This window comes from Alosa alosa, chromosome 22, assembly GCF_017589495.1.
Source record: "Alosa alosa isolate M-15738 ecotype Scorff River chromosome 22, AALO_Geno_1.1, whole genome shotgun sequence".
Lineage (NCBI taxonomy): Eukaryota > Metazoa > Chordata > Actinopteri > Clupeiformes > Clupeidae > Alosa > Alosa alosa.
The window spans coordinates 13,191,836-13,211,112 of record NC_063210.1 but is presented as its reverse complement, the minus strand read 5'-3'; the positions used below and the strand labels follow the sequence as shown (position 1 = coordinate 13,211,112).

At 43.1% G+C, this 19,277-nt stretch overlaps 1 protein-coding gene across 2 annotated transcripts in view; it reads right to left on the bottom strand.

Annotated features, from left to right (window-relative positions):
- Positions 1–7,027: 7,027 nt before the first annotated feature.
- LOC125287492 (testican-2-like) overlaps positions 7,028–19,277 on the bottom strand; it is a 40,658-nt gene continuing 28,408 nt past the window's right edge. For both annotated transcript variants that reach the window (XM_048233358.1, XM_048233357.1), the window contains 5 exons: positions 18,209–18,328; positions 16,686–16,922; positions 14,271–14,333; positions 10,426–10,563; positions 7,028–9,938 (listed from right to left, as the gene is read on the bottom strand). In XM_048233358.1, coding sequence (XP_048089315.1) covers positions 9,790–9,938; positions 10,426–10,563; positions 14,271–14,333; positions 16,686–16,922; positions 18,209–18,328 — 707 coding nt within the window. In that variant the 3' untranslated portion in view covers positions 7,028–9,789. The remainder of the gene's footprint in view (positions 9,939–10,425; positions 10,564–14,270; positions 14,334–16,685; positions 16,923–18,208; positions 18,329–19,277) is intronic.

Below are 19,277 nucleotides of genomic sequence, written 5' to 3'. Positions count from 1 at the left end.
AGCCTGAGACAGAGTATATAGTTTAAAAGTTGAATGTACAGTGGAAAGTGTAATGGATGTTGATAGGCAGATTGTTTAATGGATGATGGTGGATAGTTTAATGAGTGGATGAGTGAATGGTTTGAAGAGGATGAATGGATAGAAAGTTGGATGGAATGTGCCTTATATCCTTGTAGAATGGAGAGACAGGGAGAGAGTTGGCCTAGTTGAGCAAAAAGCAGTTATACAGGTGCAATCAGTTTAACTGGCCCTTTGATGGGTCCTAGTTGAGCAGCTGGAAGTTGATACAGGTGCAAATCAAGTTAATCAGCCCATTGTGATGTCATCAGCCCAATGTTAAGTCTATGGGGAAAAATAAGCTTGTTTTTTATTAATATCTCAAAGTTTGAACGAAGTTTCTACATTAAACGGTTAAAGCTGAATTAGACGCTGAAATTTGGTGGGAAGAAGAAGAAGAATACTTCGGATAACAGAACAGTGCATTTTCATGCACTGTAATAAAGAGACTCTTGTAGTCTGCCCCCTCTACTTGCGGGGTGACGATTTCTGAGTGAAGTCATTCTGTGCCAGCCTGAAGTGTTAAATAGGTTTGAGGAGAATGTGAATGAAGAAATGAACCTAGGGGTTAATAACACATGTGTACCGAGTTCGACCGTTTGCTGGGATTTGTTTTCATGCTAGTCGAATGTGACCGCTAATTAGCGTTTAACGCTAGCCTTCGGGGCAGACGTACAGTAAAAAGTAATCGCTATTTCTATACCATTAACAAGGCTCAAAATAGCACCACACTTACACGGTAGCATAATGAGGGTCTCTAACATGTAAACCGATTGAGAACTTTGTAAGTGTACAGGCAGTTTATTAAAAAGAAACACATTAGTTGTTAGTGGTATAGAAATAGCGATTTCTTTTTACTGTACGTGTGCCCCGAAGGCTAGCGTTAAACGCTAATTAGCGGTTTGCAATAAAACTGGTCACATTCGACTAGCATGAAAATAAATCCCAGCGAACGGTCGAACTCGGTACACATGTGTTATTAACCCCATATTTTGTGCCGGTGTTACATGGCAACTGGCACCCATGTTAACTGGCTGCGTTGGTGACGTTTCACGAGTGATGACGTTTCTTTGACAGATGTGGCCGCTTGCAGATTTGTCACTTTCTGACGGAAACTGGAGACGAACAAATACAAATATGCATGACATATTTAAATGTCAAAATTGTCTGTAGTAGGCCTACGCTACATGCACTGGACTAATAATATGGCACCAAAAAAATAAGTAACTAGATGTAGATGTACAAAATATGATCGCTGCCCAGTCCAGCACATTTTTTCCACAAAAATAAATCACGCTGAAAGGCCTATATGATTCTGTCTCACTAAATTGCATTATCCACACTCAATTCTCACTGGTATCTGCTAGACAGCAAGTACCAAAACATGATTAGTTCATAGATTTCACATGTAAAATTGATTTTATACAACCCCACCCCCATCTTGCCTGTTCATAATTCTGAGAAATTCTTGAATTGTGTGCATGTGTGCGTGCACACGTTTATGTTTATGTGTGTGGGTGTGTGTGTGTGTGTGTGCATGCTTGTGTGTTTATCTGTGCATGTGTGTTTGTGCATGTGCATGCATGCGTACATATGTCTACTGTGTGAGTATGTGTCATACGTATGATTACTGTGAATGTATGTGTGTGCGTGTGTATCTGTTTATGCACATGTGTGCACATGGAATGGGTTAACATGACCCCTGGAGGCAAACATACGGAAAAAATTGGTCATCCTAGGCCCTACGGTTCTCAAGATATTCACAGAAAACTGTGTCTGCCCTACCCTCATTTCGGGGGGTCCAGTCCAGCGGGGGGGCTACAGATCAAAACGAAAAACGATGGTTCCATGCTATCCATGTGGGGTTACATGCCCACTAAGTTTCGTGTACCCCGGTCTTTCAGTGTCCCAGGAATCCTTGTTGGTGTACAGTCACTAAATGTACACATAAATTATTTTATTGTAAGGCCCCCCCATGAACGAAAGTTCACAAAACTTGGCATGCATTCGGAAGGTGTCATAATGATCCTACACTTTCAATTTCATGCAGTTTTGACCATGTCAGCCAGAGATATTGTGATGAAAACACCTAATTTTTTGCTTTTTAATTTTTAACTAGGTGGCTTATACATGAAATAAGTGGTAATGGGATGGGTTGACATGCCCCCTTAAGACCAACATACAAAAAAAGGTGGACCTCCTAGGCCCTACGGTTCTCGAGATATTCACAGAAAACTGTCTCCGGCCACCTACAGGCCAGTTGGTGTATAGTAACATAAATTAATTTGTGTGGCCCCCCCATGAACGGATTTCCACGAAACTTGGCGTGCATTCACAGGGTGTCATTATGACCCTACACTTACAATTTTGTGCAGTTTTGACTATGTTAGGTCACAGATACCTGCGATTACAACACCTCATTTTTACTTTTTTGTGTTTAACTAGGTGGCGTTATACATGAAATGAGTGGTTATGGAATGGGTTGACATGGCCCCTTGAGATCAACATACAAAAAAAAATGGTCCTTCTAAACCCTACGGTTCTCGAGATATTCACAGAAAACTGTGTCTGCCCTACCCTCCTTTCGGGGGTCCAGTCCAGCGGGGGGATCAAAACGATGGTTCCATGCTATCCATGTGGGGTTACATGCCCACCAAGTTTCGTGTACCCCGGTCTTTCAGTGTCCCGAATCGTTGACGGAAATTTGGACATGCGAAAAAGAAAAAAAAAGAAAAAATCTGACTAAACCTATATGACCGCCGCTTCGCTGCGCGGCGGTCATAACTAAATAGCCTAATAATTCCACGTGGGTATCGAACCTGCTTCCTAAATGAAACCTCTTACATGATAACCATTCATCTACGTAGGCTACTTGCGCCATGAACCAGCTGATAAGTTATAGTGAAATTTACTTCAGTTAGTCTATACAAGGTCAAGTAAGCGGATGATTGTAACAAGTTAAAGGAGAATTCCGGTATGATATTGACCTAAAGTGTATTGAAACATGATACCGAGTGTGAACTATGTCTCATAGCCCATCTCGGCTTGTCCCCTGCACTCCAAAATCTGGCGCTAGTTAGCCGATGCTACCAACAGCTTTTTCAATGGTGGTGCTTCGGCATCGGGCTAGCCATGCAAATAAATCACTGTTTTACACCATTTACGAGGCTCAATGTATCTCCACACTTCATTGGTAGACTTCCGAGGGCCCTGACATTTAAAACGAGGCATTGAGAACTTTGAAAAAGCACTGGTAGTTTACTTACAAGACGAAAATACAGACAGTATCTTCATGAAGTTTAGCGTTTGCAGCCATCTTGAATTTAGTCACGATAAGTCCAGCGACCAGGAAGAATGAACAGGTATGATAAGGGATCGGATTCCAAAAATAATTCAGTGGAAAAACTGGAATCCATGCATTTCCACTGAATTATTTTTGGAATCTGATCCCTTATCATACCTGCAGGGGACAAGCCGAGATGGGCTATGAGACATACGTTCACACTTGGCAGGCACTGCGCCAGGATTTCAGTTTTGGATGGGCCAGACCAATTGTGGGTGGGCCTTAAAAAAACTTTATCAAATCACTGTTTAACCTAATAAAAATGACTGACTAATACACTGTTATATTATTTGTGCTTACATAATAGAGATTTTAATAGCTTGATGCTCTTTAAATAGTTTGTTGCATTGTAAAAAGGACGGACGTACCTATCCTCGATCACTGTCCTTGGTTCTGACCAAATAAGAGCGCTTTGGAATCTCCATTATGCACCATACCTGCTGGCTGTGCTTTAGCTCATCTCTCGAATAGACCTAAGGCCTATAGGCTGTAAAAGTGGGAATCTAATATTTCCCCCAAACATAGTTTAGTTCTGCTTGTATAACATGAGGTCTGAATATTTCATTTGTTTTAGGTTTTCAACAATACAGATCAATCACACTGCCCGACAGTTTCAATCAATATGCAGGGCAGTTGAAAACATTCGGGGCTTAAACGGTTTTCATCATTCCCATTTTGCCTGACTTGCTGCTCACTTTTCATAAATTAATCCACTGACTCAAGCCTCATTTGCATCACATTTATTGAATATTATGGACAATAATATTTTGACAATTAGAGGTTAGCTATCTTGACATTTTCTGTTTGCTATTAGAAACGAACTATATAGCCACCTAGCAGAGCGGCTTTTAAAAAGCAATATGCATTATATGGTTTGTTATGCTTAGGGAGAAGGGAACATTGAAGACTCACTAATTCGATTTTACAACTAGGCAAAGTAGGCCACCACTGTTTGGCCAGCTCCAGACTGTAGGCTAGAGGCTGATAACAAACCTGAACTTGTAGGCTAGTCTAAATGACGATAACAGGATAACTCCACCACCACCTTGTTATTGAAGACTTCATGATTTCCTTGTAACGTAGGCCTATACCAAATATCAAATGCAAACAATGACATGCCCAACCTCGCGCGCGCACGTAGCCTACGTTCCAAATGATGTGTTATGGAAGGTAACGTTCATGTTAAATCTGCTGCATGAAGAAGAGTGAGTTCACCCGTGTCCGCTTGTATGTTAAATACGTCCATCTCATCTCAAAGTTTCAATGCGCGATCGGAATAATGGTTTCATATTTGTTAGCTGTACAAAATACATTCGGGGCTGAAGCCCTGGCAAAATCAGCTGGCGACTACCCCTCGGGCACAGAACTTGTTCATTGACAATGTCATCTGTCATGTAAAACATGCTCCAAGAGAGCTCATAAGATCAATCACACCCATTAGGCCCTTTAATGCAAATCGGATCAACGATCACAATATCAACAACGTTTGCTGCATTGCGAAAAAAAACATTTCAGAAGCTATTATTAAGCCATAGAGATGTGCTAGGTGTTAGGGTCTCAGCTCTCCTTCATCTCCTGGTTGCAGCGATACAACGAGACCGTTTGTGCACGTTTAAGGTACCTAAACAACGACTGTTGCAGCACTGTCCTTTACTGGAAATTATTTTCACACTTGGAGCTAGCCTAGCATACCGACAAGCTAGATCCAACCCAGAACCTCACGTATCTGGCACTGCTGAACTTGCACAGAAACATCACCAGCTTTTTAAAATAGTTTTGAAAACTAAAAATTTAGACTATTTTAGCACAGATTATGAGATTATTTGCCGCTTTTTAATAATTCTTGACAAAATTAAAATATATTTTTTTTTTTTTTTTTTTTTTTAAGAAAAGTTTTGGGTGGGCCTGTTGAAAAGTGGGTGGGCCTAGGCCCGTCCAGGCCCACCCGTAGCGCCGTGCTTGACACTCGGTATCATGTTTCAACATGCTTTAGGTCAATATCACACAGGAATTCTCCTTTAACACTTCCAGACCCCATAGTTCAGAACCATCCCCGCCAGGCCTTCCTGCTCTCCACCTCGCCCAGTTCTCTTTGTAACGTGTCTGTGGGGAATTCAGACAAGACTCAGTCAAGAACCCACAGAGAAGCTACAAACATATGCTGAAAAAGATAGTGATGAGGAAAGACATAGCCTATTGATGTCTATCTCAAATTGATTAACTTGTGAAAATGTCATGTCATATCACCTCATCTGAAAACTTCTGGACTCAATTTGAAGTGTTTGTCCAGACAGCCTGTGAGAGATTGAAACTATCTGACAAAGGTGTTGCCATCTCAATCTCAAACATGCAGAGTCGCTGTCCTCAGCATACCTCCATATCTCCCTTTCCATGGCTACAATATTGACATGAAGATGAGGATTCAGGGCAACACAATCATTCATTCTTATTGTGCAGATACACAAACTATCTTCCAATTTTGACATTGAGAGATAAGGGAGGGGGTGCCTAAAATATAGTAAACCTCAAGTGGGGTGATTGAATTAAGATCCAATCTTGCTATGAAATTGCATTCCACGACAATGTCATTGTCACAAATGTTGCACAAGAGGCAAGATTTACACAGAGGTTATGACATTAAATTATTATTGTTATGTTGTTGTTTTAAATAACTATTGAGTGACTGTCCAATTGTGTCTAATTCTGAAGTGAAGCTGTTATATTCTCCTTCACCACTGGGAGGCACTCTAAGAGCAAACTCCCACACTGACAGAGTTGCGGAGATGTCAGAGCAGTTTAAATATGTGTTCGCAGGCCCTAATGCACTTGCAAATTGCGGCGTGATGGGGATAAATCTTCCAGCAGTTCGGTGTTCCTCCGCAGAACGGCATGGTATGTCATCCAGAGTTGTAATAAATGTGGGAGGAGAGCTTTAAGCAGAACTGTTATTAATAGCGAATCTCTAGGGCAGATTTAATCATGTGCTCCTGAGGCAAAGGCTGTGTGGTTCTCTGCGGGTAGTTCAACTGAGCACATCTCAAAATCAGAAGAACAAGAAAGTAGTCTGGGAAAGGAAGATGGTAGACATTGAAAAATACCTTCAAAAATATATTTTAAATGGGCTTTGATAAGAGTCTCCAGTGTGAACCTTCACTGCCAAATATCTGTGTATCCTTGGATTGCTTGGATTCTCAAGTGGAGATGAGACAAATCCCTTAAAGGTGATGGTACAATATATAGTTTCTATGGTGAAAAGGGATTCCTGCTGGGCAAAGAAGACAGTGTTTTACAGTTTCCTGCATGCATGAAATTAGATTGACAACATAAGTTGGTTTTCTCCCATCACTTTTATATGGGCAATCAAGGATATAAATGTGCCAAAATGGCCTGGCACATTATAACATCCACAAATGTACAGACATTTTTAGGAACACTGTGTTTTCAGCATTGATTCTAGAAGAACATTATATTTTTGACTATTCAAACTTTTTATGTAAAAACCTTTATAAGGTTTTTAAATCTTGCATAGTGCTACAGTAACTGCATTGAATGAATAGTTGACATGTCTGGTGCTTCTACGGTAACATGCTTTGCACCTTAGAACCATCCAAAAGAGAACACGGGTTGTCAATGGTTCCAGAACTAATTTATTATCAAATATCAAATACAGTGAAAATATTACATGTTTCAGTCATGAGCTGAAAGAAGAAACATTAAATACATCACATTCTTTGTGTAATTCATATGAGGTGGATAGGTCTAGATAGACTGTACTGTAAAACCAAGAAAACTAAACACTTTTACCCAAACCTAGACTCGTGTACATGATTGAGGTTGGACTTTGAATTTGTTTGCTAGGTGGACTTAAATGAGCATGACAATTGTTGAAGTCTGGTAAAGTCTAGCACCTCACTGTTGCACAGTAAGTACAGATATCTATGATTCTAATTCTGAAACGGACATGACAGAACTGAGTCTTCTGTAGCAAGTGAGCTTAATCGTTGAAATTGAAATGTTGAAGGGGTGATGTGCATGGACATCTGTGGTTTTACAGCACAGTTAACTGTGACAAGCTTCTATGGACAGTGCTTCAGCATTACATTTCTTGGTAAATGTCCCCCCTAAGAGAGCAAAAAAAAAAAACCTTCTGAGCCTTGGTGGCTTCACTGAAGTTCTATTTTCGATTCCTCGGCCACTCCGAAGCCCTGGGAGCTCCGTGGCTGAAATGACTGAATCCTTTTGTAAATGTGTGCAGGATTTCACAATCGACACTTCCTTATCTCTCCCTTACAGCACCTCTGGGGGACTAAAGCATGACTGAAACGTTGCTCTGAAGAATCGCTGACTGAGTTGGATGCAAAACGCAGTGCTTGCCAACCCAATTGATTCTAATACATAGTCTTTTTTTAAAACGTCGGTTCTGACCAGAAGAAATACTCTGCATTGATATAGTGGATTTTTCTACTTCTGGAAGGATAGTGATCTCAGTTTCATTACAAAATTAACCACACATATATGACTATGCATACATATTTATATATAGCATTTCCCCGGGACGATTTATTCCTACTTAAAACTATCAGTAATATACAGTATATCTCGTTGTATTTGTCCACACATTGCGTTTTTTAAAATGCCAAATTCTGTAGAAACGGATCACATATCAACACATTTCCATACTTCCAGGACGTCCTTCGCTTTGACTGTCCATCTGAATTTGGCAGAAGGTGGGACATGGCATGTGTGTGTGTGTGTTTGTGTGTGTAAGAACTCTGAGGCTTCTGCCCAGATAACAGACGACTGTGGACACGACTGTGGACACGACTCTGGACACGACTGGGACCCTGTCTTGGCCAGGTGCCCCATCGTCTCTTATCTGGGTGTCTTATCGGGAATAAAGTGCTCAGCCTGTAGAAATACATTCTTGTTCACCAACATGCAATTACTAAAAACAACCAAATTTCTACACCTACCTATGTATCTCGCCAATGATGTATCTCGAGAATGAACAAATGACGACAACTTATTTGTTCTTTTTTTTTTTTAGAAAACCAAAATTCCAACAGCGAGGTTTCAAGTACCGTACACAGTTTATGAGACAACAGAAAGAAAATACACAGGTAACACGCTGAAAAAACTGAAACAAAGCGTGGCACATTCATCATTAATGAGAACTCCTTGGGCAGTTCCTTAAAGGGAGATGAGAATATGATTCTTTTTTAAAATTTCACTTTTTCTTGAAGGGGATGAAACAGCATATATATATACTTCTAATTAATATTTTCAGAACACACGCAAACCAACTCATAAGTAGCTTAGAAACTTAATCTCGTCAATAGTCACCAGTAAAGAAATAAAAACAAAATAAAAGGTCTGAATCTATTCGCTTCAGTGGTCAGTGCTATGTGCGCTCATGAGTGTATGAAAGAAAGAGCTGTAATTTGTAAGATTACAGAATGATGTCTCTTTGAACATCTGAGCAGCCACATCAGGGGACGAGTCTAAGACATCTATCAGAGCATGTGCTCTCAGCACACTTAGCCAATCTCCATCTATCTGCAGTGCTGAATCGCACCCCAAAGCAAGAGTTATTTTGGTAGCAGTTAGCTTCATGCATCATTGCTATGGGATTTGGGCTTGCCAGTTTCATTAATCTTCTTTTTTTCTCTCTAGCCCTCCCCCCTCTCCCTCCTCCCAAAGTTAAAAGGGAAAAAAAACGCATCAAAGCTGTTCGAGTGAGGCCAATCCGATTCCGGTTTGTGTTCACACTTAGAAGTACCACTGTGATGCCATACGGGAGGTTGTTTTTATTGCATTGCCAATGTCACGTTTAGTCATTGCTGAATGGCATTAGACCCAACTCTTAACTTGTACCATCCTTCCCAGGGACTGATGGGGTTATTGTGCTGTATTTACACGAGTCATGAAGTCAGTCGCTAGACTGGCAGGTGGTGCATGTTCGTTAGCGTACGCGGAGGGCTATGACAACAAGGTGGCTAAGACCTCCCCAGACCGAGGCTACTCGCCATTAGACTGCAACCATTTTTGTACATTGATGTCAACTGTGGCGCCAGTTTTTGTGTAACGAGAGCACAGCAACTAACTTCTCTGGTGGCCCAGCAGAACAGAATAAGACATGGAATAAAGCGTTGAACACGTGGACATAAAGGACAAGATCTGCTCTTTCTGTGTTCCCTATAGACCCTTCCAGTAAATTGGTAGTGTGAGGTTCCACTGGGGTTTCAGGGAGGGGAGGGCAGGGGGGAGAACTGTGTATGTGGGGATGAGCATGATTGAGGGGTATGGGGGTGGAGGTAGGGTGGAGGGGGAGAGAGGGGGATGCTACAACTGAACCACAGGTGCTCTTGGCTGGGTCCAGCGCGGGCCGTCTACCAGATGTAGCCTCCGTCGTCGGCCTCCACCCTCTCCTCCTCTTCCTCCTCCTCGGCCTCCTCGCCGGTCTCCTCAGCCTCCTTCTCCTCCTCGTCGTCCCAGCCCACGCCGCTGCCGAAGTCCCCGGAGTAGCCGGCCACCTCGTCTGTGGAGAGGAGAAAGACAAAGGGGTGGCAGGGCAGACAAAGACCACTTACACACCTGCACAAGCCTCAGTGTACAGTCTTCTTCCTTTAGTTCTAACACTGCACAGCTATTTGCAAACAAAATATGGTTGACATGCATATAAGCCTCCATATTCTATATACAAACCATTTCCAAATTCAATCTGGTCTAAAAATACTTTGTTGTGTACTACTACAAACCAGGCATCGACATCACTCGATTAGGGACAACATTATGTTCCTAATAAAAGGCTGGAACTGACTGGAAGCAGAATTGCTCTGGGACTCTGTCTCATGGTGGTGGTCGTAGATTTGTGTGGTGGCTACATTGTCTTGACCAAAGCCAAATCAGCGTCATGTGTTTGTGTTCTACTGTGGAGCACTGTAGTTGGTCAGAGGACACCGTTTCTGCCACCCTCACCCTTGCCACCGGGTTGCCATGGTTTCGGGAATTTATGTGACCCTTACCACAGTCCGGGTTGCCATGGATTCGGGAGCCCATCAGTTCTCCGCCGTGTTGGTCCACGCACCAGCACTCGCCCCTGGACTGGTCACACTGAACTTTGCGGTAGTAGCCATCTTCGTCACAACTGGGGATGTACATGCCTGACAAAGCAAACAAACGCACATAGATGCAAATGAAAACGCACGCACACACACACACACACACCTAAACATGGAAAAATCATGAATACATTCACAAATAAACAAGCATTCACACAAACAAACATACATACACAACTCTCTGTGTCGCTCTCTTTCTCTCTCTCTCTCACACACACACACACATACGACACCATTTAAAATATGCATGTGTCCTACTTCTTCCACTCCTTATTGGTATGAGACAATAAGGCCTCCATAAAGCGGAGCACCCAGAGCCTTGTGAGCCTGCTGAGCCTAGTGAGGCTTAGACTTGTGTGTGACGGCCTGATCCCTGCCAAGGCAGAGGGCCAGCATCACCACTCTCCTCTCCAGGCACCGCACAGAGACACAGAGAGGGAGAGAGAGGGAGGGAGAGAGAGAAGGAGGGAGGGAGAAAGAGAGAGAATGGGAGGACGAGAAATAGATACACACACAGCTGTAAAAACAAGTAAGCCAACAGATGGAGACTGAGAAACAGAGAGAAAGAGAGAGAGAATCGAAAAGACAGGAGAGGATGACATAAATGAAAGAATAGTTTGCAAAAGAGAGATGTATTCAGATAAGTGGAATGTGAATTGGCCTTGTCATTACACTTGCTGAGAGAAGCCCTCTGTTCTCTCCTCCTAACTCCCCTCTCTTTTCCCAGATGGCCTCTGTGTGTGTGTGTGTGTGTGTGCGTGCGTGCGCATGATGATGATGTCGCCGTGACAACGCTGACAGATCTTCAACTGAATCATCCTCCTGTCCATCTGCTTGTGAACTGACAGTCATTTAACACAGTAGCCATCCCTCAGCAGAGAAGAGGAGAGGAGTGGACAGGAGAGAAGAGAGATGGGAGAGGAGAGGAGAGGATAGGAGAGAGGGGAGAGGAGAGGAGAGGAGGGGAGAGGAGAGAGGGTAGAGGAGAGGAGGAGGAGAGGAGAGAGGGGAGAGGAGAGGATAGGAGAGTGGAGAGGAGAGAGGAGAGGGGAGAGGAGAGAAGAGAGAGGAGAGGATGGGAGAGGAGAGGAGAGAGGGTAGAGGAGAGAGGGGAGAGGAGAGGAGAGAGGGGAGAGGAGAGAAGAGAGAGGAGAGGATGGGAGAGGAGAGGAGAGAGGGGAGAGGATAGGAGAGGTGAGGATAGGAGAGAGGGTAGAGGAGAGAGGGTAGAGGAGAGAGGGGAGAGGGGAGGAGAAGAGGAGAGAATAGGAAAAGAGAGGAGCAGAGAAGACAAGAAAGAAGAAGAGAGAAGAGGAAAGGAGAGCAGAGGATAATACAGCAGAGGAGAGGAAAGGAGAAAAGATGAGAGGAAGAGATGGGAGAAGAGAGAGAATGATGAGAGGAGAAGAGGAGAAAAGAAAAGAGAAGAGAGAGAGAAGAAGAGGAGAGGAGAAGAGGAGCAGCTCAATGTTCAACCTCAGCACAAATATGCGTCCACAACTAAATAATAATAACAACTAAAGGACGCCATCAACATTCATTGAGAGGGGGAAAAAAGAGGCCGGCTATCAGCGTCAGGCTGGCGCCTACTTCCCCCGTACCCAACGGCCCACAATGCATCTGGGCGCTGTCCAGGGAGCCCCAGCTACGAGCCAAATCCATGGCGCTGCGCCCCACCGCCAGCTCAGGCTGTAATCCCCGCTCTGATTAGGAGGTAATCCTGTGCTCGCGCTTGTGATCTGAGTAATGAGTCTCCTCAAAGCGCCCCCTGTTGTCAGGATGAGGTACTGCACATGGGAGAAACTCATTCATGTTTACAGTAATGGTGTGGGTACACACATACACACACACACACACACACACAGTGCTTTTGTTTAGACCTGCGGGTTAATTGTTTTGAAAATGTGATGGCAGAGTTGACACAAGCATCATTAAAGCGAACTCTCTCACAACATTTACAGTTTTTCTCGACCGCTTTAATGCTTGTGTCAAATCTGACATCACGTTTTCAAAACAGTTAACACCCATGTCTGAACAAAAGCGCTCTGGCCAAAATGACACATTTTGCTTGCAAAAGGCTCTTACTCTCTCAAAACACTTAAAACATGCAGCAAAAGCAAATGTTGCCTTCAAACAACACATCTTGTAGTCAAATCACTGTGTGATTTCAATCAATCATTACACACTGGACAACACAAAGTAAAATATAGTTCTCAAAATGGGGAGTTTCAGCCATTTTCTATGTCTGTGCCATTTCTTTCTAATTTTTTCTGCTATCAAAAATGAATTGTTTTCATTCCATTGAACTACAAATTGTCATTTTTTCATTGAAATAGACCTACTATACAGTAAACACCTGGACTTGTCATCTTTTGTACTGTTTGTACAATCAGCAATCATTCATTATCCACAAGAGATACCATAATTGTTCTGTGTAGCTATTTGCAAGTATGGATCTAAGGCACATTTAGAGAATATTGTATTGCCTATGGTATTTGGTGAAAAAAACTGTACAAAATATGAAAAGTTAGTTAGTATTATAAAAGTCCAGGTGTTTACTGTAGGTCTATTTCAATGAAAAATGACAAGTTGTAGTTCAATGAAATGTGTCTTGTCTAGGTGCTTACTGTAGGTCTCGTCAATAAAAGTAATATCTTGGGAGGAATGAATACCATTCATTTTTATTCAATACATTTTGTCTTTTTACAGTTTGTTTGATACCAGAAAAATTAGAATAAATGGCACAAACATAGCAAAAATGAAGGCTGAAACATCTCATTTTGAGAACTATATTTTGCATTTTGTTGTCCAATAATTGATTAAATCAAATCACACAGTGATTGATTGAATCAAATCACACAGTGATTGGACTACAATATGTTTTTTTGAAAATGTGATGTTAGAGTTGACACGGGCATTAAAGCCATTGAGAAAAACTGTAACTATATGTATTGTGTTACATGGGGATCAGTATTGAACTGATCATCAGTATTTGTGCTGAAGGTCTTGCTCATGGTGTTAAATGAGTAAATTGATTGGTCCCATAAGTCATTAAGTCATGTTAAGTCATTCTTACATTTATAGATTTAAGACAATCTAATAGCATCTTTCCACTGTCAATCTAGTAGACTCTATAATTCTCTCACAAACTGTTAATTAAATGCATCTAACATAAGCTATTCTATTCAGTTTTGTGCAATTCTGTGAAGGTATATTCCTTTTACTACAGACTGGCATTGGAGCGGTATGTTTGTATTGATATCCTCATGCAAATACACACATTTGCATTTTTCTCTTGAGACCATGTGTGAGACAGCAGCATCAAGCTAACAGGCAGCAGTAACCTCAGGCACAATTTAACGAGATCAAATGAAAAATCCCCACCATTGGCAAAATCACACAGCATAGCAACAATGAGCTTATGTGAGTAACACCCGTCAAATTAATACACACACACATTCAAACACAGATAAATCACCCCCAACACACAGACACACACACACACACAGGCACACAGATGCACACTATCACACACACACACACACACACAGATGCACACTATCACACACACACACACACACACACACACACACACACACACACACACACACACATGGGTGCACACTCACACAAAAACACAGTCACAGACACACACACTCACACAAAAACACAGTCACAGACACACACACACACACACAAACACACATTGGCACACACACAGGCAAGGACTAAGGGCCCAGAATATTTACCCAGCCTCATCTTGGCAGGCTCCTGCACCTGCATCCTCTCCAGCTCTGCGAGACAGGGAGGCTCTGGGAGGGGGAGGAGAGAGAAGGTCATTACCTCACAGTCACCGCGCCATGGCAACAGAGAGAGAGAGAGAGAGCGAGAGAGAGAGAGAGAAAGAGAGAAACATGAGCATGTACATGAGCTTTAGTAATGATACTGTGACATACATTCAGGCAAATAAAGCTTTATAACTGAATTTAATTGAGATGTGAGAGAGATGGTGAGAGAAAGTAATGGAGGGAGAAACAGAGAGAGATTGTGAGAGAGAGACAGTATGTATGTATAGGTGTACGTATATTATTGTTCCCTCCATACTTTGTATGACTGCTTTGGCAATACAAATGTCTTATTTGTCATGCCAATAAAGCATTTTGAATTTGAATTTGAATGAGACAGAGATGGTGAGAGAGAGACATGGAGAGAGAGACATGGAGAGAAAGAGACATGGAGAGAAAGAGATGGTGAGTGAGAGACAGGGAGAGAGAGAGACATGGAGAGAAATAGATGGTGAGTGAGAGAGACAATGAGAGAGACGGTGAATGGTGAAAGAGCATTATCTACCTGCCCGTGTGTTTACATACTCGCTAACGTACAAGCTGTGTCAGTCGTAAGTGTAGACTAGCACTGATCTGGTGGAGTGTGGATCACTCCCCTAGAGTGTGAGTGTGTGTGTGTGTGTGTGTGTGTGTGTGTGTGTGTGTGTGTTTGCGTGGGACAGAGAAGAAAACACTCTGAGATGGTATAGTCTGACAGTTTGAACTGCGGTGTGCTTAGTCAGTACACAGGAGAGCAGACTACAGCTCAATTTCAGCTAGTTCAAAGAAGTGTCCAAAAGAGTCAGAGTGGTGTGTGTGTGTGTGTGTGTGTGTATGTGTGTGTGTGTGTGTGTGTGTGTGTGTGTGTGTGTGTGTGTGTGTGTGTGTGTGTGTATGTATGTGTGTGTGTGTGTGTACGTGTGCCTGAGGGTATCAAGTGGAATTCACTGAACCATCAGAAAGAACTCTTTCCATTCCCTGAACTAATGGAGTGAAACTCATACCAGACAACACCAGAAATCTTCACGCTAACATTAAACTCCAGTCATTTTACGTCTTACATTCATGCACAGTAAGTTCCCAGATAACATATGAATTCATGACATTAGACACACATAGCCAACATCACTACAACACCAGGCAGCAGGCCAGTCTGGCGCTCACAATGGATATCAGGTATAAACACAAGCCATGCAAATGTTTAGCTAAATTGAGCTGCTTGCACATTGCCTCTTGCATGCGGGGACATCTGATCCAATCAGAGTCCAAACACAGTGTGGGTGATAAGTATCTGTATTAACACCAGATGTAGATGCACTGGTGAGATCAGATTGTTTGTTATCTGGATATAGATCTTTGCGCACACAAACAGACACACACACACACAGTCTCACACACACACACACACACACAGCTTGCATATTAATGCAGAGTGTAAATGAGATCAGATATGTTTGCTGTGGAAAAATCAAAAGTTGACTTTTACAACTATACAGAATACAGAATATTACACAAAGTGATCAATACAACTCAAGCATTATTTAGGGATGTTAAATGCCCAGTCGATCACATTGGATCCTATTTCATTGTGTGTGCGCCAAGCTGATAAGTGCTTGATGAGTTAAATTTCACAACAGAAACTTGTGCAGGCCCCTCAGGGGATCTTTGGAATAATGTGAAGCAAATTGGTTTGCCCTCCAGGCACACTGGGGCTTCAGGGTTACTTTCCATTATACCAGTCTCAATCTCAGTCCATCGCTGCTCCCTCTCTACCTCTCTATCCCTCTCTACCCCTCTCTACCCCTCTCTTCCTCCCTCCCTCTCTACCCCTCTCTTCCTCCTTTCCTCCCTCTCTTCCTCTATCCTCTCCCTCTCTCTCTACCCCTCTCTTCTTCCCTCCCTCCCTGTCTTCCCCTCTCTTCCACCTTTCATCCCTCTCTCTCTCCCTCCATCTCTACCCCTCTCTTCCTCCCTCCCTCTCCCTCTACCCCTTTCTTCCTCTCTCCCTCTCTACCCCTCTCTTCCTCCCTCCCTTCCTCTCTACCCCTCTCTTCCTCCCTCTCATCTTCCCTTCCTCTCTACCCCTCTCTTCCTCCCTCCTTCCCTCTTTAACTCCCTCCTTCCCTCTCTACCCACTTCTACATCTTTATCACTCTCTTACTCTCTCTTTCCCTATCCATTTCTCTCCCTTTCTCTGTCTTTCTTTACCCCTCCTCCCTCTTTCCCCCTATCTCTCTCCCTCTCTCCCTCCCTCTACCTCCCTCCATCTCTCTCTCTCTTTCCCTCCCTCCATCTCTCCCTCTATCTCTTTCTTTCTCCCTCTTTCCTTTAGGGACTCACTCTCTCTCCAGAAGCAGAAGCACCACTCCACCATGGACACCTTCCCGTCCTTGTCGCTGTCGCAGGAGTTGAAGAAGGGCCGGATGCAGACCTCGTACTTGTCCAGATTGATGGCAGCCAGCTCCGGCTGGCCCAGGTACAGGTCACTGTCGGTGTCCAGTTTGGAGAACATCCAGCCGATGGAGTCTTTGCAGGTGGCTGTCATTGTCAGCGCTAATTTGCGCTCCATCTTCATGTCTGTCAACACAGAAGTACATATGGCGAAATGAACACATTGCAATAAATACATAGCACTACTGTGTAACTGCATCAGGCAATGGCCTTACATATAAAATGTCTGCTCCTATAATAAGATTTGCATTATATCTTGTATAACAAGAAACAAATAATTATTTTTATAATTCATTAAAAATAATAGTTTTTTATTGCTCTGCATATACAGCTCTGGAAAAAAATGAAAAGACCACTGCACATTTTTGTCATCTCATCCTACGGTTGCTGAATGACATTCGACTGAGTTGACGGTCATATTCAAAATTAAGAGACCACTACAAATTTGAATATGACCATCAACTCATTCGAAAGTCACTCAGCAACCGACATCAGAAAAATGTGCAGTGGTCTCTTCATTCCAGAGCTTTAGTTCAGATATGGTGCTGGTTAGCTCCTGTTTTTCATTTATTTAGAGTTTTTGTTCCTTGTTAATCAGCTACAGTAACAGTGACTCAGTAACTATTACGCATACATGGTTACAGTGACTCAGTAACTATTACGTATGCATGGTTACAGTGACTCAGTAGTTATTACATACTGTATGCATGGTTACAGTGACTCAGTAGTTATTACGTACTGTATGCATGGTTACAGTGACTCAGTAGTTATTACGTATGCATGGTTACAGACAGTGACTAAGTAGTTATTACGTATGCACGGCTACAGTGACTCAGTAGTTATTACGTACTGTATGCATGGTTAAAGTGACTCAGTAGTTATTACGCATGCATGGTTACAGTGACTCAGTAGTTATTACGTATGCACGGCTACAGTGACTCAGTAGTTATTACATACTGTATGCATCGTTACAGTGACTCAGTAACTATTACATATGCATGGTTACATTTAGCCTGGCCTTGCCTTTCTACGTACTTCCGCTCGATTTTCATCTCCCTAGAAGTGCAGCGTAGACTAAGGGGATGGCCATTGGCCAGGCTAGGTTACAGTGTCTCAGTAGCTACTGTATTATGCATACATGGTTACAGTGACTCAGTAGCTATTACGTATGCATGGTTACAGTGACTCAGTAGTTATTACGTATGCATGGTTACAGTGACCGCCTCGACATGATCAGATCCACTACAGCTACCACTGCCCTGGTCGAATTACTATTCATCATTCATCTATACTGACCAATGCTCATTTAGAGCTGGCCTACTGTTTGGTGTGCCACTATTCAACAGTAGTTACTTTTATAGCTAGGCTAGGTCAGTGGTCACAGGGCCTCGAGATATCCGATTGGTTCCCACCTGAGGCCGTGCCTGGTCCCGGCTTGCCCGAGTTGTTCTGCTTGGCATTGCCATGGAGAAGCTGGAACCAGTCTCGGAGACGGTCCCCAAGGTCTGCCAGGTCCTGTCCCGTGCAGGTCTCTGGAGGAGGGGAGGATGGAAGGATGAGGGGAGGGAGGGAGAGAGAGAGAGAGAGTTATCTTCAAACCCTTTTGCTTGACTCTCAACTTGTCCCTGTCTTTGTCCCAGCCAGTGTTGTGTGTTTGTTTGTTTTTGTGTAGCACAGAGAACACACGCAATTTATTGTACAACACAGCCGTATCTGTGAGCGTCTCCTCCATATGCATTAATATATGCATGTGGTGACTGGTTCGATATACACGTGAGTGCGATTCTCTGCTGGGCACTGTGCTGGTTGGTTGACGCTCTTGTTTCCATGCTCGTCTCCAGGGTCCCAGAGGTCCTTTGAGTGCCTCAGTGATCCGCCTCATTCTCACAGCACTGCCATCACTAACACACCCTGTTTATACAGCACTCCCTCAACCGCTCAGAGCCATGAGCCATCGGGGATGTTACATGAGAGGACGCCTTCAAATTAACGGCAATCTCCTCCCATAACAACACGCACGCAGGCAGACACACACACACACACACACACACACGCACGCTCTCTCTCTCTTCCTCTCCCTCTCACACCCCCACTCTTTCTCTCTTTCTCTCTCTCTCTGTCTCTCTCTTACCCTCACACACACACACACACACACACACACACACACACACACACACACACACACACACAAGTACAACCCACAAATCATAGCAACACAGCTACTTTAAGGATCTGTGGTCGATTGCACAAAGCCCCTTAAGTTAAGTTTTTCCCTTAAAATCTGATTTAAGGGTCCCTTAAAATAAAAACGGTTGCACAAACACCCTTAAGTTTTCTCCTTAAGATTTCCTTAACATTTTAAGGGTTAGTCCTTATCTTGTAAGAAATCCCTTAAACTGTTGCACAAACGACCTTAGTAGTCCAACTAAGGGGAAAAACCTAAGGGACATCTGACTATACCATAACCATATTATTAACTGA